Below are 26,075 nucleotides of genomic sequence, written 5' to 3' on the forward strand. Positions count from 1 at the left end.
TATTTTAATCACACACTTTTAAATTATAAATTTGTGTCTATATCAAGCTACATGATGTATTGATTTGTTGGTATTTGGTTGAAGACTGTCATTTTTTTAACGTTGCTATACTTTTTTTATTGCATGAATTTTTGTACTTTAATTCAAGTATATATATATATATATATATATATATTGCAATAACTAGTGGTTGTAGGGGATGATGTCCTGAAAAAAATACAATATTGCATATTGCCATACAAAGTGGTATTACATATTATTTGAAATGTAGTTTTTTATTTTTTATTTTATTTTTTAAGTTTTTATTTAAAACTAGTTGTTAGACATATTCATTAATATTACAAAGGTTACTAGTCTTAAGCATATTAATATATGCCATCCCCAATATACATAGATGTAAAAAAAAGTTTATTGTTTTTTATTTACTTAATTTGACGTCTTTCAACATGTCTAATTTTAAAGATTAGTTATCACAAATTAATTATCTTTATTTTATTAAACCACTGAAATGATATAAAAGATGGGGTGATTTTGAACTCTGCTCTTCTAAGCAAGGTTCGTTAAACCATTCATTATATATTTTTCTTCTTTTTATTTTATTTTATTTGTTTTACATATGATTGTTATAAGTTCTTCCTTACATATATATATACACATATATATATATATATATATATATATATACACATTATTTTACACATGGGATCATGGAATATTGACTCAACGAAAGACATCGTGTTTCCTATCTACAGTGGACAAAAAGAGGAATCTGCAATTGTGCTGTAAAATTTTCGATATTGCTCGTTAAGAGTTTCTGTTCTCAGGACCACACCGCTCTGCAGAAAACTACATGAGAAGTTGGGTGGGTGTCTACGAAGAGTTGATGCAGTATTGCGAAAATGGAGTAAGTGCTGTGGCATTTTCCAGACAGCGAAGAATAATATTCCAAACGCAATGGAAGCAAAGTATCATTCGTGGCTTCTTTGTTTCTTCAACGCAATAACATGAAGAAGCACCCAAAAAAAAAAACAGAAACACGATCTCACAGTACCTCTTGCATGCCGACGACTCACTCAACGACAAAGCATCTGCAAACCTATGCGTTGATAATGCTAATGATGCACTGGATTTTGAATTGGAAATGAGATGGTTGTACTCGAATACCTGTGGTGAAAAAAATGCCGGCGCATGTTCTGTCCATCTGGGTTTCTGTTGCAGTGTTGGTGACGAAACTCAAGTAGAAGTGTGGAAGAGCATGACATGCGGAACCTTTGTTGTGTAGCGATTTCTTCGCAATGTAACTGCAGTTCTTGTGCGTAAAAGAAAAAAAAAACGATTAGAAAGAAAGGTCTTCTTGCAGCCGAAATGGGATTCAAATTACTGCCATGTTGGGAGTTCCAGTCGGTCGTAGATCTACTCTTTTGTTGGGTTACGGGGACCAGCATCGCAAACCTCTCACTGCTCATGTCATCACCATAGCTAGGTCGATTCTGAGCAGAGCCAGTTAGTTAGCCCGGTACAGGAGTAACGTGCTGCCAACTCTGCTGTTTCGTGGAACTCGAATCGCTGGTGGATTTCCTGCTGCATTGTCGTAGAAACCCACCTAAATCTATTTCAAGTTTCTTCCTATCTGTGGGCAGCATTTCAAGGTATAATAACGCTCTCTTAAGGAATTCGTCAGGCGTTTTTTTTCGAGAGGCCGAGCCCGTGGCATTGCTCGTCATCGCTGTCGGAGGACGTGGTAAGAGTGGCTCGCAATTTTTGGGTGGGTTTGGGGGCATCTTGGAGATTTTTGGTTAATGAACCTTCGAGTTGATGGGTGGGATGCGACGGGTTTGTAAGGTTTTGAGCGGAGTGGAAGTTGTCCCCAATAGTTGCGCAAGCTGCATTCTCTCGCGTTCTTTTTTTGCTTAGTGCCGCTGTGACTTGTTCATTTGCATCTTAGAGCCGCTGTAATGTTTTTGGATACGCTCTTTGCAGCCCTTGAATCTTTCTTTTTTACGTGATTCATAGGTTTTTAATTTTTTTACTTTTTTAATTAAGCATTCGAGATTCATTCAAAGCTTGCCATTGTATATGGTGGTCGATTTACACTGGTATTAATAATTTCAACAGAACCATTTGCATTGCGTATGTAGACAGGACTCCCGTTGTAAATCTGCTATCCTAGGTTCAGCTTTGCAAGTCCCGGCCTTTTCCTTATAACTAGCTCGTCTAAAGTGTACGCTTAGTTGCATTTGGCATTCGTAACTCAGAAAAATAGGTCTTATTGATAAACCTTGTGTCTGATTTCCAGCATGGAAGTCACTAGTATGGTGATGTAGGTCAGTTTTTTTAATATGGGTCGTTCTTGCAGATGCGGTTTCCCTTGATAATGAGGTGATTTAGAAACTCCAACTTTTCAGATCAGCTTTTGTCTTGAAAGCATAGGAACTCACATCACACCATGGGGCCGCTTGCGGCGGAGGATGAGCTGGGTTCATTTCCGCAGGAATTGAAGGTCGACGAACATTTACGTTCACTGCCGAGCATCACCAGTGGAGAGTTATCTCGACACAACAAGACTGATGATCTGTGGATCTCTATTCAAGGCAAAGTGTACAATGTCACAGGGTGGCTCAGGAAGCATCCAGGTGGTGAAATCCCGTTGCTCCATCTTGCAGGCCAGGATGTTACAGACGCATTTCTTGCATTTCACCCAGGCACGGCATGGAATCTCCTCCCTCAGTTCCTTGTAGGGACTCTATCTGACTACGACGTTCCTCTTGTGGCTGAGGAGCACAGACGACTACTCAGGGAATTCAAGAAAGCTGGATTGTACAAGAATCCACTGAACGTCTATGCTTTGTACGCCTGCTGGGTGGTTCCATTACTTGCCCTGTCAGTGCTTGGGGTCTTATACTCACAAAGTTTCATGGTGCACATGCTGAGTGCTGCTATGTTGGGCGTTGTGTGGAATCAAAGTGGTTGGGTGGGACACGACACAGGTCACTGCGGGATGTTCAAAAATCCCAACATCGACAGATGGTTTGCTATTATCGTTGGAGATTGCTTGTCAGGGATTAGCATGGGATGGTGGAAGAGGAACCACAACGCTCATCACATTGCTTGTAACAGCATTGAATATGATCCAGATCTTCAGTACATCCCCCTCTTTGCCGTGACATCCAAACTCTTCTCAAACCTTTACTCCTACTTCTATGACAGGGTTATGCCATTCGATGGTCTGGCTCGCTCTCTCATTGCCTACCAGCACTGGACATTTTATCCTATCATGGCTGTGGCTCGCGTGAACCTCTTTGTTCAATCCCTTTTAGTGTTGACCTCAAAGAAGCATGTACCAGACAGGTGGCTGGAGCTCGGTGCGATTGGTTTCTTCTACCTGTGGTTCTTCACCCTTCTTTCTTATCTACCAAGTTCGGAGAGGCTCGTATTTGTTCTCGTTAGTTTTGCCGTGACTGGGATCCAGCACGTGCAGTTCTGCCTGAACCATTTCTCTTCGCCGGTGTACCAAGGGCAGCCGAAGAGCAAGGCTTGGGTTGAGTCTCAAGCACGCGGCACTCTTAATCTGTCCACACCTGCCTACATGGATTGGTTTCATGGAGGTCTTCAGTTCCAGATTGAACATCATCTCTTCCCTACGTTGCCTCGCCATAACCTCAGAAAGGTTACCAAGTTTGTGAGACCCTTCTGTGAGAAGCATGGTCTGCCGTATGAATCCGTCAGCTTCTGGGAAGCTAACCGGATGATCATCAGGACGCTTAGGACAGCTGCTTTGCAAGCTCGGGATTTTACTAAACCTGCCCCGGCCCTTTCAGAGAGTCTCTTGTGGGAAGCTGTGAACTCCAAGGGTTGAGGTAAACATCATTTGAGCTATTGAATTCATTACCAATAGGGTACCAATCGTTATTCTATTGTACCATCACACTTAGGCGTCTCTCATTGTTTAGATTAGTTGTCTTCTGGATTAAAAATCCAATTCATAAGATTCAGAAATATTAGGATCTTTGCCCTAGATCTTCAATTTTATCATCCCTGCAATGCATTCTGAAAGTTGCTTCGACTGATAGTGTACAAGCCACCATTATTACCGATTTGTATGTGTTCAGTGTTGTATTTAGTGAAGATGTCATTCAGTGTGGATGTCACTGGTGATCTATAGTTGGAAACGAGAAACCAAATGTACACAGCACCTAACTTGATGTGATTAAAATAGTGAGTCTAACTAAGATACGTGTAACTAAAGTTGGTCTAACTAAAATACAAAAGTTGATCGGGTCAGATCTTCTACACACATTCCAAAGCTCAAACTCGCAGGCAAGTGATCAACTCAATTTAGAATATGTAGTGGTTCTTTATCCACTGTGTAGTATTTGACTGGCAAGATGTTATTTGATGCCTTCTGATCCCAGAGGGATTGGTTGGCATGACAAGCTATCTGAAAGGCAGTCCTTTGTCAGAAGAGACTCGTGGGAACTTGTAGGAAGAATAGTCTCTTGTCTTGAGCTGTTTGTTATGCAAACATACAGCCCATGTAGATAAACTATGGTACCTTTGTTTTTGTACTAGTTGTAGAGAGGCTTGAAGTCACCGTTCAATTTTGGTAACTTTAATATCGCCAATTATCAAATTGACACAACAAACATGAGTGGATAGTTTTACAGAAAAAATTATCAAAGCATATTTTGTTAAAATTGATACTACAAAAGTCTTAGATTTATAATGAGCTTGATTCTATAAGACTTATTCCTTGTACAGCTTGCCTAAAGTATTCTAGCCAAGTTTGTAGTTTATGGATGGGGATTTTAATCATTAAACTTTGGAAACATGTTTGTCAAAGTTTTTCAAAGTTTGTCAAATTGTTGTTTTTGTTTTTGTTTTTGTTAGTTTGTTTGTTTTTTTATTTTGTTTTTTTCTTTTCTTTTCTTTTACTTTTATTTTTTATTTTATTGATTTACAACTAACAAGTAATGAAGGTATAATGTTAAAAAAAAGAAAAAAAGAAAAAACTCTATTAATGACTTCATATCTTTGTTTCAAATACTAATACCTTAATTTCTTAAAATTGAGAGGGATTTTAAAATAAAATATGTTCATGCAAAAATTTGGTAGTTATAGCCATTGTATTTATGTTTAGTATTATAGCTTCAATCTATTTGGTGACATAATATTATTGCTTCTAAATTGTATTAAACTTTTGCTATTGGTTTGAAAGACTTAATAAAGTCATATTTCTATTAAATAAATTACTTTTTTAGGAATAATGTTAATAAAGACACAAGTATTGTTTGTGACATATTATTTATTTGTTAGTAGTTGTCACATATACTATAATAATTGCATATTTTTTTGTGCAAGATTAGTTTTTAATAGCATTTTTTAGAACTTTTTAAGCCATGATTTAAAAACAACAAAAGCCACTTGCTACTTTTAAATGCATCTCTTGTATAATCAATTCAATCTTAAGAGATTTTAATATCTAGTATAAAAACAAATATATGCTTTCCTAATATAATATTCCATCTAATGGTACAAAATATAAAGGGATATTGCTCAACTTCAAGTAATGTTGAATATTTATAAGCCACTCAAATTTTATGTAGAAGAGTATAACATCAATTTTTTTATTAGACATATCCATTAGAGATTCTCCATGTATGCTCTTGCTTATTAAATTTTCTATTCTATAGAATTTTCTTTGCTTGTAAACCACTATTAAATCAAATTCTAAAAATTAATTAGAAAATAGAATTTCTTTTACATGGTTGAGGTGCTTTTATATATATATATATATATATATAAGAAATCATACTACTTTTTTGCTTAATACATAATAGTAAAAATTTTATAATTTTTAATTATTATGGCTCATTTTATACTATTATATTAGATTTAAAAACTTTCACTTGAATTAGTTTTTGGTCTACCAAAGTAATTTCTTGATTTTTTTTGAAATTTAATTTTATATTTATATAGAAGTTGATAATAGTCATAGGAATTTCTTAAGAAGTTGCAATTGAAAGAAGGCATTTAAACCATTTTTTTTTTACAAAATGAGATTTTTTACAATTTTAGTATTTGAATCTCGTTTTTGATTTGATTTTTTTTGATTTTTTTTGTATTTTTTATAGTAAATTCCCAAAAAACTACATGGAAGTATATGCAGAAGGTATTTTTTTGGAGATATCTATTTAAAATTCCACAAATATTATGAAGCCTATTTTTTTTAATATCTTCTTAATATTGGATTATATTAGATAGATATTCTATGTCAAAAAGTATTTTTTTGTTTTGGTGATAGAATTTTGGATAATATACTAGCTTAAATCAAAACTTTAATATATGTATATATATATGTTAATATTTACTCTAAAATATTTGTAGTCAATTGTATTTTGTATGTAGATTATATTTATTGCAATATAGTAACTTCGAACTAAAGATGTATGCTATGATTATTAAAAATTAACAACTTAGAATTATATATGAGGACTTCCAATAAAAGTCTACATAATAACTATTGATTAAAGGACAAGTGACTATAGTTGGTTTGTAAGTATAACATCTAAGTTTTTTTTTTTTTTTTTTTTTTTTTTATATCCTTGGTCCATCTAGTTTTATCACATCTAGAAAGTCTTTCAATTGCAACTTCTTAAGTTGGTGTTGTTGTAGTATATCTCTTAGTCAATAAAATTTTAGATTTGTTACCATTAGATGTGCTGGACCTTACACAATAATCTATTTATTTTCCAATTTATAATAAAAAGTAACATGGTTGTAGCAATAATTTTATATTTGTCTTAAATATTCTAAATACATAATATGTTTATTAATTAGTTGTGGTTTATTAGATCTTACGACTAAAACACAATTTTGGAGTTAATTAATAAATTATCATAAGAAAGAATTTTTTTTTTTGTTGTTTAAAATATTATTTTGAAATTAAGTACTCACAGTATTGTTTTAATTTTCTCTACCTTATTTTTAATTCTTTGAGGTAATTTTCTTTCTTTTTAAAATCCTAGAAGGACCATGCAATTAGTATTTAATTACTTCTTATATTATTATATCATAATTTATAATATTATTTTAAGTTTATTTCATTACGTCATTGATTCTGAAACTCAAAATAATAATAAAAACTAAAATAATTTGTATAATAATGTATAATACATCATAATAAAGATTTTTGACATACATTAGTAGCTTTAATTATACAATCTTATAAAAGTCTTATTATTTATAATCACATGTTAAATAGAATTTTATTTATTCAAATAAGTCTTCTTCTTTAATTAAGTTGAGTCATGTTTGGCAATAATATGATTGCTCACATTTAGTAAGCAATAACCATATAGTTTTAATATCACATTTGTTTCCAAGTTTTAATTAAAATTATGATATTTAGATTCTAGAAAATAGAACAAGAAGAAATTTAGAAATTAGAGAGTTAATTATTACTAACTGAATTAGAAGTTAATAATTGGATGGTTGTTAGTGGATAAAGGTTGTAGTTATTTTGGTAGAAAGAAATTAGAGTCAATTACTAAAAATATTAGGACTTAATAAAGTTCTTTTCAAAAAATAGAAGAAATAGTTTAATTGTAATTTTTTTGTATTGTCATGAATATAGTTAAAAATATTTGATTTTTTGTGATATCAGTGTAATGATTTTTAATTATGAAAAAAGTTTGGCTGATGTGAGTTATAAATATTGTTAGAAATCCAATTTTTTTCATTTTTAGAAAACAATTAAGTGAGTCATAACAATAAGATTTAAAAAAGACTAGATCGTTAAATGTACTTGAAGAAGTATTAGCCAATTAATTATTAAAATTTATATTATTATATAATTAATCTTAATAATTATTTATTTAATTATTTTTTTGTTTATTGATTTCCTTATTGTATTATAAGAGATAGAATATTTGGTTACTTTGATGAGATAAAAATATCTACTGTATAAGAAGGAGTCATGTTATATGACTAAATGTAATTAAGTAAGAATAAAGACTTGCAAAGCTAAATTTGATCTAAATGAACATTTTCAACTTGACTTATTTAAGTTGAGCTTATTAAAGAAAAATCCACAATAATATGAAAATAAAACAAATATCACCATCAATGTTAGGTTTTTAAATATTTTTATTAAAGTATAAACAAGAATATATATATATATATATATATAAAAAAAATTATGAGATAAAGATAGATAAAAAAAGAAAAAAATTGTTAAACAAATATTATAAAGTGAAGTAATATAGTATATAAAGATTTTATACCAATTCAAAAAAATAAAATAACATAATCTACTTATAATTTTTTTGTTATATATATAATTATTTTAAATAAATAATTTTATTTAATTATAATGTTTGAAAGAATTTTTACTTAAAATAAATTATTTTGATTTTATTATAAAAATTTAAAAAATAATTAGAATATATTATTACAAATTGAAATTATAAATTAGATTTTTTTTGTAACTTTAAAGCTTTTGGAAGAATTAAATAATTAAGATATAAAAGAGAAATATTAAATAATAAGAAAATAAATTTTAAAAAATTATTTTATTATTTTTGAAATAAAAGAAAGAAGTAATTATCTTATAGTTGATTAAATACTTAATTTTATTATCAAATTTAGGAAAATTGGTAATTTTAAGAAATTATATGTATTTAATAAAAAAATATCTATTATCTAATTAAGTATAATTTCAGAAAATAAGAACTTAGCTATATTATTTTGACATGTAGTTTTATTTTTATTTTTATTTTTAAACTATAATGTTATAAGAAAATCATTTTTTACAATAGATTGGCTAAAAAATAAAGAATTCGCAAAAAAATATAGTATTTGATAAAATAATAAAAAAATATTAAAGCTTAATATATTTAATATTAGAAATATTAAAAAATATTTTACATAAAATTTAATTGTTATTAATGTAGATAAAAAAACACCTTAGTTTTTTTTAAATAAATCAAATAAAAATAAAATATATAAATTAATGTGGTCTAATGATTAAAAATTAATTATTTATATGAAAAAATTAAATGGCTTTTAAAGCCCTAAGCTTATGTAATAGATAGCCATGATTAGTAATATATTTACTTAGATAAGTAGAACTAAGTAGAAGTATACAGAAGTAGGTTAAATTATTGATATCTTCTTGAAAGCTTCATAGAAGCTTTGTAGATTTTATGTATATTTATAAGTAACTGGTAGGTAGACAATTTGGCCAACAAGTTGGCAATATGGCACACATATCAAAAATTTGTCCTATAAGTTAGATACATGTCATATAACCCATGGAACATTGCCACATAGTGCTTTATTAGATAGTATGTTTAGAAGCAAAAGTAACGCCTTTCTCACTCTTATTAATATCTTTTTTGTATGCTTGTCTAAGCTTAAGAGTCTTGAATCTCTTTGTATTTGGTAATAGTCATTCTACTTCCTATCTTATGTCTATCTTTGATTTGCCTACTTCCTCTATTTGAATGTTATAAGAGTATATAGTTTCTTTGTAGTTTTATTATAAATTATATCTCTAATAGTTTTACAAGTGTTTTAGTTTATTATACTTGTTCAATTTTAAAAGTGAATAAATTATTCTAGCTCTTAGTATTATATTTCAAAGGTTTTGGACTACCTAAGTTTAGAATAACATTTTTTGTTTTCTAATATTAATATTATTTTTAAAGAAAGTGAACTATTCTCTTTTATTATGATTCATATCTTTAACAACTTATAACTTATTTATTTAATAGTAAAATAGCCAAATTTAATATCTAATAGTCTTTTAGAAATTTATAAAATTTATAAAATAAAAATTTAATAAATATGAAGTGTATTGTTAGAAGTATAAAAATGTAGCCAAATTAATATGATTTTAGCCAAAAATCTCTTGATTCTATAATGAGTATATAGTTTTATATATTATTTTAAAAAAAAAATAGTTAAATTATAATTTGTAATAGTATTTATTTTAAAATAAATTATATCATTAAATTTATTTTTTATTTTTATTTTTTTTTCAATCTTATAAATCTAAAACTATATGTCAATAGACTTGGTCTTTGATTTAATATATAATTCTTAGAATCAAAGTAAAAGTCAATAATAGATTCATAAGAATTTAGGTTTTTTTTACTATTTTTAAGTAATATGTTATTCTTATAATATTATAATATATTAAAAAAGTTTTTTTATTTAAATTTTAAATATAAAATATTATTATTTTTGAATAAAAAATATTTAAATAAGTTTCTACTTGGTATATATCAACTTCAATTGGTCTAGTTATAATAAATTATATATTTTTTTTAACTCTAAAAGATGAATTAGATATTTAGAATATTTCTTAAAAAATATTTTTTAAAATTATATATATTTTTTTAATATTTAAAATTAAGTGAATTTTATCCAATGCACAACACATTTTTTTATATCTAGAAAATTTACTAATAATATAAAATTATTACATATGCTATTTTAGAATAATTGTAAGTTCTACTATTGCTTTATATAAGCTTATAAAAAATGTATTTAAATTATAATGATTAGTAGCAAGAACATCAATGTTTATAAGACAATGGTAGATACTATCATCTCACCCCCCATTTAAAGATTCTTAGATAATATTTTACTAATTAGCAAAAGTGAAAATTGAGAAGAAGCAAGGCCCACACTCGTCTAGGCCTCCAGGAAACCGAAAAAGTACTTGGTTGTGCCTTAAATAATACAGAAATGGACGTTTCTGAAGGACGATGCTGAGGTTCCCCTGGTGATCGAAACCCTTTCAGATTTTATTGAAATCATAAAAATAGTATTTAACTCTTCAGGAGGTGATGAGATGCACTTCCTTCTTCACTCCCTTCTTTCGTCCTTCCCCTTCTTCCTTCGTCAACAACAGCCATGATGGGTATCCGGAGAGCCGATTTTGTTGGACATGGTTGCACTGGAGACGGGGTCAACAACTGCTATTGCAGTCAAGTCCATCTCAATCTTGCCAGCTTCGCCATTGCCCATTTTACTCCCTGCTACCGTAATACCCACATCCGGGTTTCCAGACAGAAAATTGAGAAGAAAACAACGTGAAAATGCTTCCGAAGGCAACTGGGAGCTGCAATGGTAGAATGGTGATGGAGATAAAAGAGAGAGACAGAGTGAGCAAGAGTAAGAGAGCGAGTGAGCACTGCGGCTGACTGGATCCTAGACAGTGATGGGGATTCCATGGCTCAGCTACAGTTGCAAATGCGTAGCTGTGCCATTGTGAAGCTTGTGGAGCAAGAGAGTCGGGTTTGAGAATTTTGACGAGTTTGACGAGTTGGGGTACTTACCAAGTCCCGCGGTTGCTACGACTGAGTTGTTTTGGGTGATTGAAGAGATCCTAGCAAAAGAAACCTTATGAAGCATTTTGGATCTTTGGCCGGCCGTGTCGGGTACTTTTGAGTCCACATCTGTCACCCAGTCTCCACGTCCCAGCACTTCGTGGATGCTCATCCTATTCTCCTTCTCGCTGGCAATTCGTTTCACAGAGCCCACTAGCTCCCATGTCATGTTTCTCACCATGCTCTGTTGCTCATAAAGCTCTTTTTTTTGCACGAAAGCGACCGAGGTTGTACATGGAACCTGGAAATCTTGCAGTTGTTGATTTCGTGGAACTACTGCAGATCATGCTTGACGTTGCTGTACGTGGGGGATGGACCTGAGGTTCTTCTGAGGGTTATCAGTAAATCGCAGAAAGGGAAGGTATCTGACAAGTGGATCATGGGAGAGGGGAGGGTCGGGGGTATATACTTCACAGTTTTCCGTCGTTGCAGAGTTGGGTAGGGCTCCTGCCATCTTTTGAATTGAAGCAGACTCTAGAGGAGGGTCCCTAAAGTAAATGTAAATCACAGACATCCTCCGCGTACGTTGCCTCGGGATTATGCAAGCCTCGATCATTGGAGCTAATTTTATTTATTTATTTTTATATTTATTTTCATAGCTGGGAATTCGGATCTGAGTGTGGTAAGCCAGCCCAGGCTGAGTGTGGTAAGCTAGCCGAGGCTGAGTGTGAAGGAGGTTATTGACTCGGTTGGTTGTAACTTGTCAAGCTCGGGGCACCAGACTTGCTGAGTCGAGTGGACAAGTTACCAAAGGTCAGGTACCCTGTCACGCCATTGTCGGACTGATTCCACGTCAAGAAGCTCACAAAGAAGCTGTCATCTCAAACGACCTGCTCAAAGTACTTATGACATTGTCCCTGATGTGTAGCTTCGGCTGCACTTGTACTCTGCCCCCTGTCCTGTGCACTACGACCACGGAGAAACTGTTTGATTTGTATCTGGTGGTGGTGCCAGGAGTTCAGGATATTTCTTCACGCTACTTGTTCCTCAAAGTGACAGGAAGGAATTACAGAGGATGCGAATTTATCTTCGCAGCTTGTGAGGAGATCAAATTCTTTGACTAGTACGCGCTGGTGGGATCAGGGTGGGAGAAAGAGAGGGGGACCGTGGAAAACGTTACTATTCCCAGAGGTAGGATTTTGGGACTCTGGGATCAATTGTGAGACTAGGGCATCAGGGCAGCTTTTTCCATGTGGGGGTGGATGTCAAGGTGCTCTCCACCATCAGTGATGTACCCCTTCGAGGACGTCTACGCATTTCTCTGCATGTCTTCTCCCTGCTTATTGCATCACTGTACTGCGCTCGCACAGTATGTGGTGAAGAATAGCAAAGCATCTTCCAGGAGCTCTTACACCTAGTCCAGGATCAAGACGTCTCCAAATTACACAGTAAAGTCATTGCTCCATACCAAACTGATGTTCACTGTTTACTGGCTCAAAGCATACAAATGTTTGTGTTGGGACGTAGATTGGGATGACTTCACCTGTGGAGTGAGAGAAACGCCAGCGAGAGAGATAGAGAGAGAGAGAGAGAGAAAGAGAGAGATTCTGTCTAGATATCAATCACCTTGATAGGAGACTTTTGAACTAACGTCGGTTGCTTTAAGAGCTCGCAGGTCCAGTTGTTGCACCGTACACACTACTAAAAGCGGTCTCCGAAAACAAGCTAAAATGTCGTAGATCATTACAATCCTTCCTTGAGTTGTCTATGTGCTTAACAACATTTGAGAAAGGTCTTGCCTCCGTGGTTTCGAGGAAAGAAACTTCGTACAGCTTTCAATGTTCTACAATGATCAATTAAATCCCCAGTGTATGACATTGTGCCAATGCTCACTTTGTGGTTGTTTGAAAAGAAGCGTGTGTAGGGAAGACGACAGCATTGCACTGCGCATGATCTCTCGTCTAAGAGAAAGAACTGGGAGTTTCGAAACTTTAGGGGTTGTTCCCTTGGCGCCTGAACATTCTGTGAGGGGGAAGCTATCGTGATGCTTTTAGACTGCTGGACGATGTCCAGCGCTTCTCTCCTATAACTCGAGAACTGGAACGTTTATCGTGTCTCGTGGTGACGGACTTGCAGAAGTCGTTGATTTAGGCGCAGGCCCGGAGATGAAATCAACGCTTCCGTGGGGGGAACGAGGACACCTAACATGAAGGCTGCTTCTGGAAGTGGATCATCCGTGCGGTGAATAGGAGATGCGAGGCTGTTTATCACATTGTACTATACAAGGAAACCAAACAACCATGCTCAACAACATCGGTCTTGTCTAGTTTGCGCTCAGATGCAGAGTTCAGACAGTTCAGGAATCCTACAAGTAGTGGAGGAATCAGACGTAAGTCATGTCATCGGGATCTAGCGCTCCGAAAAGTTCGAATGCAGCTACTTCCGTGCTTTCCCAAGCATCCGGTGGGTTTCATTGTTCCGACTCTAGATCAAGGACCCCAAAGAGAAAGAGGCTCTCAAAACCAGAGGAATCGTGGAATAGCACGGAGAGCAGCGACACCACTCCAGAGTTGGATAGCAGCTCCGCAGAGGGCCCCAATCGGTTGAGTGCGGGGGCAATGAGCAAGAAAAGGTTTGTGGGTGTACGGCAGCGACCATCCGGCAGATGGGTCGCGGAAATTAAAGACACCACGCAGAAGATTCGTTTGTGGCTGGGGACGTTTGATTCAGCCGAGGAGGGAGCCAAGGCGTATGATAGTGGTATGTCCTAACATTTACCATCGTCTTCTGCAAGAATGATTGTGACTTCGATATGCTCTTTACGGTGTTTTGGCTCAACGATTACAAACTGATGTTTCTGCAGCCGCAAGGGCTTTGAGGGGGAACAATACACGCACCAATTTCGTCCCTGCCCTGCAATCGAGTGAGAGTTCGATCCCTGCTTCCAAAGCCGCTCGCCTCATCTTTCTTCGGAAAATTGCAGCCTCAAAATCCAAATGCTGCGAGAAAGATCAGAAGCAAAAAGCCGGCTGCGACGCCAAGAAGCAGCAGGATGCAACTAGCCAAGTAGACCAGGATAGGCAGGAACAACTTCCAAGGTTTCCAGCTGAAACAACATGTCCTGATCTTTTCAACCACAGACTTTCTGCAGGAACAAAGCAGGAACATGATGGTACACTCTTGGCTGCAGAGAATGATGCCCCCAAGCTCGAGGAAGGCCTCGTATCTGTTGCAGTATCTCACCAGAGGCATGCCTCCTCCTGTAATCTCTCCGCTTCTTCATCCAGAATCCCTACCTTTGATTGTCCGAAACCAAACCTCGGAGTGGACAAAGACAACACACACTTGGAAATTGCAACAGATTTACCCAATATAACGACTGCAGGTCAAGAAGTTGACAAGCCCCAATCACCAATTCCGTTAACAGAACCTGATAACGACACCCTGCAGGGTTCATCAGCGATCTCACATCAAACTATTACGGCATTGGAAGCAAAGCCAATCACCAACAGGTCGGATCACGTCAGCGCCGATGCGCCACACAAGGAAGTTGCAAGGTATGGACGCGATACCAAGAGTTCAGAAGATGGAAGATGCAGGGTGATAAAGAAATCTGGATGTTGTGGAACACAAGAAGCGTTAACAATTCCAATTGGGGAGATGGCTGAGGTAGAGTATGCAAGCTCTAACAAGTCTACTGTTTTGGAGCTGAACACACAACTCGACAAGCCCGTTCTACGAGAGAAAGACCTCTCAGAAACAACGTTAGAAGTTCCTGAAATCCCCTGGTCGGATTTCGCGTTCATGGATGGGCTGGACATAGGCTGCGAATGCTCTGGGGCCTATACCTCTGACTTCGATTTCTCAGCGGAGGCCATCGACAGAGACTCTTGCAACACGAGCTACGTTTTGAAGGAACAGTACATGTCCGACGAGTCCAACAAATCCTTGCTCGAGGTACCACAATACAATCACTCTGCCAGTTGTTCCAATACCTTTCAAGGATGCCCACTTCCCACAGACCCCAGCTCCGCATTGGAGTCCTGCTGCTGTTTGTCACCATCTTCATTGTCTCCCCAAGATCACTTACGTCACAGTCTCTTCATCTCACCATTGCTGCAGTGGAAGATACGAGATCGACAACCGAATGTCAGCATTGATATCTCCATGGCTGCTGCCACGAGTTCTGATCGCTGCGAAAGCTCCAGTCACAACTACAAGTCCTGTCCAGTTCGACGTATTCCACACTAATTTTAAAAATAGCATGATCGGCGTAATACTGCAATATTCTAGGTTTGTTTAGTACCCTATTAGACAGACTGTAGAGCAATTGCACCTCAACATTTGGGGTGGTGTTCGATAAGGGACCACAAAAGACGTCAATATATACCATTTTCACCGACTGATTATATCAGGAGGAAGGAGCACCCAACTGGTTTGGTTCTCATTACCAGAGAACATTTTATCTCTTGTCAATGGAGGATTGATCAGATTGTTAAGTTTCACAAGACGAGTTCTTCTTGCACAGTGCAACATAAGAACCACTTCAATAGTCAAAACCAACTGTGGGGTTCAGTTTCAAAAGGTATTTATCTCTTATTTTTGGCTGGTGATCTTCACGAAGTTCCGTTTGCATGTCTTGAGGAAATCAGAAATGCACCTAAACTGTACAAATGACCTCTTGTATGTGTTTCTGTTGTTTTGGTGTAAAGACGATATCATCTAGTGCCCTTCCAATCCTTAACATACCATAAAACCCTAGTAGTAGTAATTATTATGTTTCTATTAAAATCTTCATGTTGGGGTTTTTATTCAGATAACTATTACAAGATCCTATAAATAACTAAATTTATATTTTGTGATATATCTTGTTCTTTCAAAAATAAAAAGTTCTTAAGAATTTTTAAATATGTAATGTTTTTACCTTTATTTTATTTTTTCAACGTTGTATAATTGTTTACATACATATTTAATTAAAGTTGAAATTGATGTATCATCGAATTTAAATAAATCCAAAAGATTCTAAATATTTCAATTATAATTTTTTAATGGATGAATTTATATATCTATCTATATATATATATATATATATATATACATATATCAGAAGTATTATTATAAGTATTATTAATTAATTATTTTATGAGAATGATTTTTTAAAATCCAAATCTATAAGTTTTAATTTTTTTAATTAAAAATTCATTTTAAGGTTAATTTTTTATTTATTTATTGATATTTAAACTATTTTTGTTGTAGATAAAGTTCTACTAATGTTTTTTTATTTTTTTTCTTTTGACTTGGTGTAACTATTTATTACTAGAGCATTATCTGTACAAACTTTCTTTTACTATATGCACTACTATTTAAAAGATATCTAATTTTTATCTTTCATATATTTTTATATTTTTTAATAATTTTTTATAAATAAAATTTTAAATTTTTAAGAATATTTAATACCATATTTTATAATAATTATTTAAATTCTTTTAAAATTTTAATAATAATGATCCACAGCTAGTTTATATATTCCATCCATATAAGTTATTAAAATGTAAACCAATATATATTTTGGTTCTTATATTTAATCTATTTATAGCCTTTGATAATATAACTAAGAGAGAGGTTTAATTTTCTTATTTAAATCTATCCCTAAAATAAAATAGTACTATTACCACACAATAGTTTCAAATATATAAACCAGTCTATATACAATTTTAATTCTTTGTTATATCTAAGAAAATGTCAGTATTCTTAGACAACTTCTATGTAATTTAATATATATATATATATATATATATACACACACCTTTAAATTTATAAATATTATGAAAATCTCATTGAAATTTCTTGATTTTAAATTAAATTATAATTAAAATTAAATTTATTGTAGTATTAAATTTATATATTAAATTTACATACTTTAATAAATATAAATTATATTTTATAATTTATTAAAATCTAAATAAATAAAAATTTAAGTATTGATAAAGTCTTAAAGTTAAATAAATAATAAAGATCTTCAAAAATATAATAGTAAAATTCTTTTAGAGTACCAAATTCTTAAAACTTACATTACCTTAAGGATTTAAAAATGAGGGACCAAACTATGAAGAAGCATAAGAAAAATAAGATGTTATAATAGAAATAATATTAGATGTATAATAAAAAAAAAAATGTAGCACTCAGATTAGTAGAAACATTGTATCAATAAGATCAATGTTTTAATTATAATATTTCTTTATCTTTTCTATAGAAATTATTCACATAATGATTTTTAAATTTTTTTTAAAGTACTTTGTATTTAAATTCTACTTTCTACTTAAATTCTAGTTGATATTTTTAGTAGTAGTTTGCAACAATTTTATATTATCTTTAATCCTCTTATCAGTAATATTATATTAATTTTTAGATAATTTTTTTAATTAATGAATCTTTTAATAATAGATTTTTATTATTTTTAGGATCACATATATATATATAGATAATAATAAAAAATTAAACTTATATATATATATATATATATATATCCCCACACAGGAAGAATAATAAATTAAATATAAAAATGTATTTTTTATGGTAAAAAATTAATCCAATCATCTTATTATTACATTATACAACAAGAAAAATATAGGTTCAAATGTTGGTTGATGTTTGTTGTTTGACCATCAATTTTTAGATAGTTCTTGAATACAAGAATTAAACTTAATGCCAAGAGTTGAATAATATATCTCTAAGAGTTAAATGAAAATTAAAATCCTTACTTTAATACAATGCATTTTAGAAGTCTATAAATATGGCACATATGTTAAGAAAATATATGAATGTTTCTTTATGACAAATAATTATTTTGTACAAAAAAAAATAGCCATCACAATGAATTGGTCTCTAATTATTAAAGTTAAACCTGTACCCTCAAAAAAGAATATATTTTCAATAAAATCTATTATTTATCAAGATTATGTCTTATTTAAAACATAAAGTGATTGAAACAATCCATTTGACTAATTCCTTACAATTTTTGCTCTTGCATATGTTATACATGACTAAAACAATCTCTTCATTTTTTTAATATTTGAAGCACATCAATAATTTTCAATAGAAAATGATTTTTTTGTAAAAACAAAATATTCCAAAAGGAAAAAGTTATAACTTGTTTGAAGAGTGTAAAGACATGAAAGTTGTTATGATATGTACAACAATTTCTTTAAATAAAGTCTTCTTTCTTTAACTTCAAAATCATCTCCCGTTTAACTTTTGGAATGTCTTTTTTTGTTTCAACTATCTTCTTATTCTTCATTACTATATATGTATCTTCTAATATTATTAAACTTATAAAATCATAAGATATTTTAATTTCTTTTGTTTAAATATCTTACAATAAATGGCATCAATTTTCAAATGATTTAACTATTGTTAAAATTTCTTACTTATAATTAATGTTTTTAGCATTAATGTTTTAAACTGATACAAAATAAAAAACAATTTTTTTTTACATTCTCTCTAAGACTAAATTAAATAATATTTATTATTATTTTATTATTTAAAATATTAAGATCTCATATGAATATATAATTATAAGGTTCTCCAATTATTTTCAAAAGTTATTATTAATCATATGTTAATATAATTTAAAAGAATTTCTAAGTGCAAATTAAATAATATTATTTTCAAAGTGTTCATACATTGCACAATATATTATCTTCTATTAGTTGTTTTTTCTTAATCTTAACAAAGTTACAAGTATTGCTAAAATTAATCTTATATATATATATATATATATATATATATATATTCCTATTGATTAAATATTTATAAGTTAATCAAAATGTGTTATTAAATTAAATTAAAATTTTATTAAAATTTGAAAAGAAAGCATACTAGAAATACTTTTTAAAAAACCTAAAAATATATATTGAGTAGATAAATGATTGTTGTGATAGTAATAAAACTTTGTGTGGCAATAACAAAAATATGGTGATACTAGAAATATCCTATATATATATATATATATATTTAGATACACACATTAAAATTAAAATAATATTTTACTATTAGATTTAAATCCAAAACTAAAAATTAAAAAAAAAAATTAAAGTTAGAAAAATATAATTTTTAATACATATAATGTTCTTAAGTTATATTAAAAAATTGCATAGGTTTGAAAAAAATTATTGCATATAAAGTTTAATTCAAATATAAAAATCAGAATATATATATATATACCCAAGTTTTTACTAAATGGATCCATCTATCCTAACCATTATTAAAAAAATAAATAAAGACCTCTATATTCATTTCTCCACTATTGGATTTGCAACCTATGAAAACCAACCACATTCATCATGATTACTATATTTTTCATCAAAGGTAGGTCGATTTAATAAAAGCATGGATCTATTTAACATTCCCCTATATATGTATATTTATATATATCATTTTCACAAGTTTTAGTTGTATCAAATCATCATAGGAAGTTTTCTTAATGGTAACATAAAATACTCTTTTAAAATTAATATATATGATTTAATATGAAGTTTTGAATGGAATAACTAACTTCTTTTAGTAGAAGCAAAAATACAAAACAATATTTGGTTAATTAAATTTGTATTCATTTTACTTAATCTTTGAACTAAATTGAAAAAGGCTAATATTGCATTTTCAATTAAATAACTATGTAACATGAACGACTGTGCTAAAAAATTATGCAAAAAATTACAGATCAAAAAAATGTTGGTGGATAAACATTGGAACAAAAAATATGCTATCATTTGCTATTGGCTTAAACCCATAAAAATAAAGTTATTACCACCAGATACGACAAATTGCATTAAACTTCTGGATACTTCAGTAATCAATTTCTTAAACGCTCATAAGCACAGAATGTTTATTGAATAAAACTTAAATTTTAATATGTGGTAATCGCTGAGATATACATTTGTTAGATTCAATGCACCAGAATGTCACTTTAAGTAGAAAAAATACTTAAAGATTTGAATCTGTCTTATGTAAGTTTTCTTTTCCGTTTTTATGAAACTTGAAGACATATGCATATATGTATGTGTGAATGTATATATTCTCTTTGTTTATTTTTTATAAAAAAACCATCATACTAAACGTCAAATGAAGATTGTGGCCGCTCCTGGCCATCCAGAACCACAACTAACTGCAGAAGTTGGTTAGTCCGTTACGGTCATTGCTCTCCATGCACACTGCATGGCAACGTTGATCGGCTAGTCTGTTTCAGGTTTTGAGACTTAAGCAGTTGCAGAGGTTTTTCACCTAAAGAATGCGAGGGTAGGATCATCACAGCCCAGTTGGAATAACCCCAGAAACCTAGCTGATTTTAGCACCAACTCATGATATATCATCCTGAAGTTCATGCTGGGCCAAAGATGAAACTAATTTCCATAACACGCAATCCTAAAACCAAAACCGTAACTGTCCAAGTACCCACTTTGATGAATATAATCCACCGAAGTTTACCCACTCTTCTAACTTAAGAGATGACATGTGAACCTGCAAAAAGAATTAAGAAAAAATAATAAAAGCAACAGTTGAAAACACGCAGCAGCATAACCGGCATGCAAATTACATTCACATTCGCCCTAACTGCCAGGAATTAAGACATGTATTGCGCGATGCACCAGTAGTCACGAAGTAATAGAGGTTTTAGATCTAAATTTAAGAAGGTTGTAACAAGCATAAGCGCAAAAAGTAAGAAATTTTAGCCACCAGGCGGTTATGCAATTCTGCACTTATATGAAACACCACCAATCAGGAAGCGGTAATGTTGGCCAGCAAATTAGACCCAGCTGTTGCCAAAAATATGGATCTACACATATACAGTGATCTTACTCATCGCAAACAAGAAGCAAACCCTTTTAAACGTGTGAAGTTTACCAGAAGGAGGGAACCCTGCACTTCCTTCGTGAAAAGAAAAACTGGTACACCACTCGTGTATGGCTGACAGAAGTAAAACCAAGGCACAAAAATCAAACGATCTACAAAATTGCCGAATCTTAAGCTCAACAAACTCACACCTTTTCTGCCTCGAATGCACACGGTCTAGAAATAATAAATAGTTACTTACGCAGACTGTACTTCGTGCCAGGGCCGTGTGCAGTCCATTCATTCTTGACCGGCAGTGAGGCAAGCATCATCTGTCAAGATATACATGCCAAGGACTGGCACACACCTGCACCTCCAAGAACCAAAACTATGAATTGAAACTAGAACCAAGTGGAGGGTCTCAGCAGATTCTAAGTTGCCGATGCCTTCTATAAGTGAGCACCATGAGAAAGTCTGTCGCCGAAGGGGGTTCTAAAGGGCCACTCCCATTCGCTGGAGTAGTTGAAGCCTCACCCTGTGCTTGTGTTGATAGTAGGGTTTGCGCTTGATCAGAAACTTGCGCACTAAACCAGATATCGCGAATGCCTTCCAAGGGTAGGCTTGATACCACCGGCTGACCTCGACAAGTTATCTCTACATCCATTTCAGTTTTCACTTTGTGCGAAAGTTTTTGAACGAGATACTTCTTCACCATGGAAACAGGCAACTTTCCATCCTTGATTCGTACGTAAGGATAAGACAAGGGTGGAAGTGCGTCCTCATTGGCCTGTAAATCACCAGATTCCAGATGAAACCATATCCCAGTTGAAGTAGTCCTTGAAGATTGACCTGAAACCGGAGTTCCCAAAACTGGACGAGCAGTATTGCGTATTATAGAGGGCCGTTCCACGACACCATTCAGAGTTTGTCGTAAACGCACTTGCAACGACTGACCGTTTGAAGTGGCCGGAGAGCTGTCTTTAAGGTTTGAGCCTACTTTAGCCAAGACTCCCTCCCTGACGTCCCTTTGACCAGGGACTGATTTGCTGCCACTGCTCGGAGTGTGCATGTAAGGCAATGTAGGAGAAGGTGGACCAGAGCCCATATCTTCCCTGGCGGCATCTGCATTAGCGACTTGAGCAAGAACATCCAAAGTATTTATTGCATCTGCCTCCCTGTCAGCTCTACCAGAATTCGAAGATCCGTTATTCTTGCGGGAACCCCTTGCATTTTTCAAGCTCTCCCGTGACCCTAATAATGAACCAGATTTTTTGTTGCAATTAGAAAGAGTCTTCAGTCGATGAGTCAGTTTCGACGTTGTAAAGTGTCCAGAGATTGATGCTCGCAGGAACTCTGCATCGCCTGTAAGAGTAGATGCCAGGTCCTCCATCCGTCCCCTAGGCTCTGAATGAGGGTACACTTTGACATCTGGGGCCTCATCTGGAGACCGCGACCTTGTACACCGTCCATTGTAAGATAATTTCAATGTTGTGCTGGGTTCGTCTTCTGAGAGATCATCTACATCGTCGTCGTCATCATCCTCAAGGTCCTCGTCAATGCTGCTTGGCTCACTGCTGCCATGGTTACCTGGTAATACCCTCGTTTTTCGATTGGCATACCCTGGATTATCAGCCGGTGTGCCCTTTACCCCAAGAGAGTAGAGAGACCTTTCTTTGCGTCTAGTCGCGTTCGATGTTTCTGGACTACCTAATACCAGCCCCAGCTTCCTCTTCTTCACATTGCTAGGGAACAGCTTCTCCTTTAAATCATTTAATTGATGATCCGCCCTTAGTTTTTCCAGTGGGAGAGTTCCGAGGCCAACATGACACACAGGGCAGCACTCCGATTCCCCATTAGTAAGTTCCGCAGCAATACAATCTTTACAAAACGTGTGGAGACACTCTGATATTGTTGTTGCTTCCCAAATCAAGTAGTTGCACAGAGGGCAGGTTAGGCATGTCAATAAAGGCGCCTTCGGTATGCGCACTTCCTTGTAAGTCACGCCTTTTCTCCCACTGTAGGGCATTGTTCTTCCTCAAATAAAACTTCAATGCATCCACTACCAGCAACCTTCCTGCTCGTTGAGGCAGCTAAATCACTACTTCAACCATGTAAAATCTTACCGATCTTACAATTGTCCGCCAACGTCACCCTTTCCGGAATTTGAATCGTCTCACTGCATGGACAATATATCAGCCCACATGCGATTAGTCGACCAGGATGCATACAAGCAGACGTGAGAATCAAAATTGAAAGCTTCGACACGTGAGGGAATATTACATCCTCGAAAAAAAACCGTACTAGACTAACTATCGTCATCGCCATATCCACCACGGTGTATCCATCACACGCCAACACGTTATGCAATTTCATCGGCCCTCAAAAGTGATCGATTCTCCACCAACCGACGATAACCAAGAAGAGTATCAGCTGTGGCTCATGCACTTAATGAAAAAAGAACCCACAGAGAGTGCGCAGATGGCAACGTCGCTATTCGAAGCCACTCATCGTCCCTACAATCTCTAGAACAAAGAATAACACACGGTACGCGACATCCCAATGTTCACCTTTACCCAGGCGTAGCTGACTACACAATATCTCCGTACGCTGTCGCCAGCATGGGCCTATGTTAAAAATCCCCTTAGCTGAGTAATCCATGACCAACGCAAATCGCCAAGAAACAACAACATGACAGGAAAATTTACGTGCAATCTCGACCTAGGGCAAATTTCATCTTGCCCACATCACATAAACTTCTTTTTTAAAAAAACAATTAAAAATATACATGTACAAATTATAAAAATCTGCATCTAAGCTCACGCCAGTCAGCTAACGGGAATTAGTTTCTCTGATGATCAATCAGCATGCATCATCGACGTCATTAGCCACACCGTACCTCCACGTCAATCAAAAAACTCGCCCAGTTTCTCCAAACACCCACACTAACGCCGCAAATAATAAAACAAAGACCTCCCTCCACTAGCGTCACCACCTCACCTCTTCCTCCTCTACACTCCCTGCCCCTCGCCATAGCCAGCCAGCACCAGTTTCCTCCCTCCCCAGCTCCCAGTTTGCAATCTCTCCCCAATCACCAGGAAGCTCAAGAAAGAGAACCCCCCCACCACCGTCGTCCACCCCGATGCAACAACACCCATCACGAATGGACCATCATTGTCCGTTTTCAAATGGCCCATGACGACGACGACGATGACGACCCATCGCCCCATCCGTCCCCGCCTCCTCCTGTCCGTCCCCGACCATTCACCCCACAATTTGACGCCTTCCTTGCTCCCCTTCCGCCCCCTCCTCGCCGCCTTCTGCCAACGACGTGCCCAATTACACCTCCGGCGCACGCTCACCATGCATCGCCGAATTGCCGTTATGTTTCGGTCTCATGGGTGGTTGCGACGACGACGACAACGACGACGACGACGACGCTGCTGCTCGCCCCGCCTGCTGTTAGCCACCCCAAACCCCAACTAATCTTCGTCCATTCGGAATGTTCTCCGTCGCCATTGTTCATCCATCCTTCCCTATTCCCTCCCCATTCCTCGTCGCCCCTCGTCGCCTCTCGTCGCTTTTCGTCTGCTCTGTTCGTTCAAAGGCTAACTACACTCTGTTCAGAGAGGGGTTTGTCAGTCCTACCATGCGATCTCGCCCTCGTTTCATCCCCACCGTCCATCCCAGTGCCCACCCCACTGTATTAATCGACCGCGCCGCATCGGACGGTTACAGGCACGTGAAACGCAATCCGACGGCTGCGGCTCTTGGCTTCGTGTTCCAAGGCTCACGATAGAGAAAGGGCCTTGACGACACATGTGAAGCTTGTGCGGGCCTGCACCCTCCCGAACGCTACCTCCAGTCTCTCAGTGCCCCTTCTTGTCCGCTCTCCGCTTCGCCCCAACACATTTCTTCTCCTCTCTCTCTCTCTCGCTTGGTGTCCCCTATGCGCGATTCCCAGCTCACGATTCCTCCCAGGATTGTCGAAAGCCGCTTTGCTTGCTTGATGGTGCTGGCATCCGGAAGCATTCCATCGCTGAAGCCACTCTTTTTGTAACGCGCGTGCTGCATCGACTCCGACGGTGTGACCCTCCGCAACTGCTGCTTCTGCTTGAACGGTGGACTTGGCGGAGCTCGTTGCTGAGGACGCCGTGCCATGACTTCCACCGTCTCAGTGCCGGGACACTGGCTCTCTCGCTCGGTCTCTGGAGCGTGTGCCTTTTTGTGCATGCCTGTGAACGAATGTAGCATCCTCATCACTTCTGTGAGTCCGTGGATGAGAATCATCCTGATGACCTTTCTACCCTGTGATCTTCTTCATTTATCTTATTTCCCTTCTCTTTTTCTATAAGAATTCTTAATTTGTATTTTTCAACAGTGCGTTTCGAAACAGAAAACTACCGCAGTTTTAAAGATACATACGAGCATCTTTGGACATGTATTTAAAAAATAAGGAATTTTTTCTTTTATGAAAAATTTAAAACGTAGGTGTATACTCTCTTGATGCAATCAACTTGTTGAATGATCTTTATCCATAAGATTTTGGTATTGTGAAAGTAACTTCAAATATACCATGAGCTTAATATGGATTTGGATATATATATATATATATATATATATATTTATATAATTATTTAATTGCTGATATGGGGTAGGGATAATTTCTGAGCATGTTTTTGTCAAGCATGGTTTTGAATTTTACAATTAGTATTCAAATTGCCATTATTTTTTGGAACAATTTTAAAACTGTCAAGTTCAACTTGCCTTCTTCTAATTCTTTAGGATCATTGTAGATGGTTGAAGCAACATTTGAGAAACAAGAAACCTCTTCTATGTTGTCTTATGTTACAAAAGTTCATTAAAAAATGTTCTATGATAAACTGATCTTCCTTGCATTCTAGAAATTGCACA

The 26,075-nt window shown here is 34.7% G+C and overlaps 4 protein-coding genes across 9 annotated transcripts; 2 read left to right on the forward strand and 2 right to left on the reverse strand.

Moving 5' to 3' along the window:
* Nucleotides 1–1,358: 1,358 nt before the first annotated feature.
* Nucleotides 1,359–4,310, forward strand: LOC112277136 (acyl-lipid (9-3)-desaturase). 2 transcript variants are annotated; one of them, XM_024509153.3, is made up of 2 exons: nucleotides 1,359–1,649; nucleotides 2,357–4,310. In XM_024509153.3, exon 2 carries the CDS (start codon nucleotides 2,447–2,449, stop codon nucleotides 3,854–3,856), a length of 1,410 nt encoding a protein of 469 aa, XP_024364921.1. In that variant the 5' UTR covers nucleotides 1,359–1,649; nucleotides 2,357–2,446; the 3' UTR covers nucleotides 3,857–4,310. The 2 variants fall into 2 exon arrangements, with proteins under 2 accessions (XP_024364921.1, XP_024364920.1); XM_024509152.3 differs by having other exon boundaries at nucleotides 1,379–1,741.
* A 6,168-nt stretch (nucleotides 4,311–10,478) lies between these two features.
* LOC141044962 (uncharacterized) lies at nucleotides 10,479–11,781 on the reverse strand. Of its 2 annotated transcripts, none has more exons than XM_073531457.2 (2): nucleotides 11,346–11,781; nucleotides 10,479–11,045 (listed from the first exon to the last, which is right to left on the reverse strand). In XM_073531457.2, exons 1-2 carry the CDS (start codon nucleotides 11,575–11,577, stop codon nucleotides 10,909–10,911), a joined length of 369 nt encoding a protein of 122 aa, XP_073387558.1. In that variant the 5' UTR covers nucleotides 11,578–11,781; the 3' UTR covers nucleotides 10,479–10,908. The 2 variants fall into 2 exon arrangements, with proteins under 2 accessions (XP_073387558.1, XP_073387559.1); XM_073531458.2 differs by having other exon boundaries at nucleotides 10,479–11,042; nucleotides 11,346–11,771.
* Nucleotides 11,782–11,808: 27 nt separating this feature from the next.
* On the forward strand, nucleotides 11,809–15,951 carry LOC112277174 (uncharacterized). Of its 2 annotated transcripts, none has more exons than XM_024509229.3 (3): nucleotides 11,809–12,784; nucleotides 13,249–14,096; nucleotides 14,200–15,951. In XM_024509229.3, exons 2-3 carry the CDS (start codon nucleotides 13,733–13,735, stop codon nucleotides 15,585–15,587), a joined length of 1,752 nt encoding a protein of 583 aa, XP_024364997.1. In that variant the 5' UTR covers nucleotides 11,809–12,784; nucleotides 13,249–13,732; the 3' UTR covers nucleotides 15,588–15,951. The 2 variants fall into 2 exon arrangements, with proteins under 2 accessions (XP_024364997.1, XP_024364998.1); XM_024509230.3 differs by having other exon boundaries at nucleotides 13,252–14,096.
* A 5,261-nt stretch (nucleotides 15,952–21,212) lies between these two features.
* LOC112277562 (E3 ubiquitin protein ligase DRIP2) lies at nucleotides 21,213–24,608 on the reverse strand. Of its 3 annotated transcripts, none has more exons than XM_024510039.3 (2): nucleotides 24,162–24,608; nucleotides 21,213–23,340 (listed from the first exon to the last, which is right to left on the reverse strand). In XM_024510039.3, the coding sequence occupies exon 2, from the start codon at nucleotides 23,188–23,190 to the stop codon at nucleotides 21,586–21,588; it is 1,605 nt and encodes a 534-aa protein (XP_024365807.3). In that variant the 5' UTR covers nucleotides 23,191–23,340; nucleotides 24,162–24,608; the 3' UTR covers nucleotides 21,213–21,585. The 3 variants fall into 3 exon arrangements, with proteins under 3 accessions (XP_024365807.3, XP_090103660.1, XP_090103661.1); XM_090247534.1 differs by having other exon boundaries at nucleotides 24,061–24,608; XM_090247535.1 differs by lacking the exon at nucleotides 24,162–24,608 and adding an exon at nucleotides 23,732–24,049.
* Between the last annotated feature and the right edge of the window lie 1,467 nt (nucleotides 24,609–26,075).

The sequence above is a fragment of the Physcomitrium patens genome, chromosome 25 (assembly GCF_059467195.1).
Source record: "Physcomitrium patens ecotype Gransden chromosome 25, ASM5946719v1, whole genome shotgun sequence".
Taxonomy (NCBI): Eukaryota; Viridiplantae; Streptophyta; class Bryopsida; order Funariales; family Funariaceae; genus Physcomitrium; species Physcomitrium patens.

What these genes read in the sequence shown, in the direction of transcription:
- LOC112277174 (XM_024509229.3), top strand. Translation starts at nt 13,733, where the DNA reads ATGTCATCGGGATCTAGCGCTCCGAAAAGTTCGAATGCAGCTACTTCC. An exon ending in AGCCAAGGCGTATGATAGTG is followed by an intron (nt 14,097 to 14,199) that starts GTATGTCCTAAC and finishes ATGTTTCTGCAG; the next exon opens with CCGCAAGGGCTTTGAGGGGG.
- LOC141044962 (XM_073531457.2), bottom strand. Translation starts at nt 11,577, where the DNA reads ATGGTGAGAAACATGACATGGGAGCTAGTGGGCTCTGTGAAACGAATT. An exon ending in CGTAGCAACCGCGGGACTTG is followed by an intron (nt 11,046 to 11,345) that starts GTAAGTACCCCA and finishes GTATTACGGTAG; the next exon opens with CAGGGAGTAAAATGGGCAAT.
- LOC112277136 (XM_024509153.3), top strand. Translation starts at nt 2,447, where the DNA reads ATGGGGCCGCTTGCGGCGGAGGATGAGCTGGGTTCATTTCCGCAGGAA.
- LOC112277562 (XM_024510039.3), bottom strand. Translation starts at nt 23,190, where the DNA reads ATGCCCTACAGTGGGAGAAAAGGCGTGACTTACAAGGAAGTGCGCATA.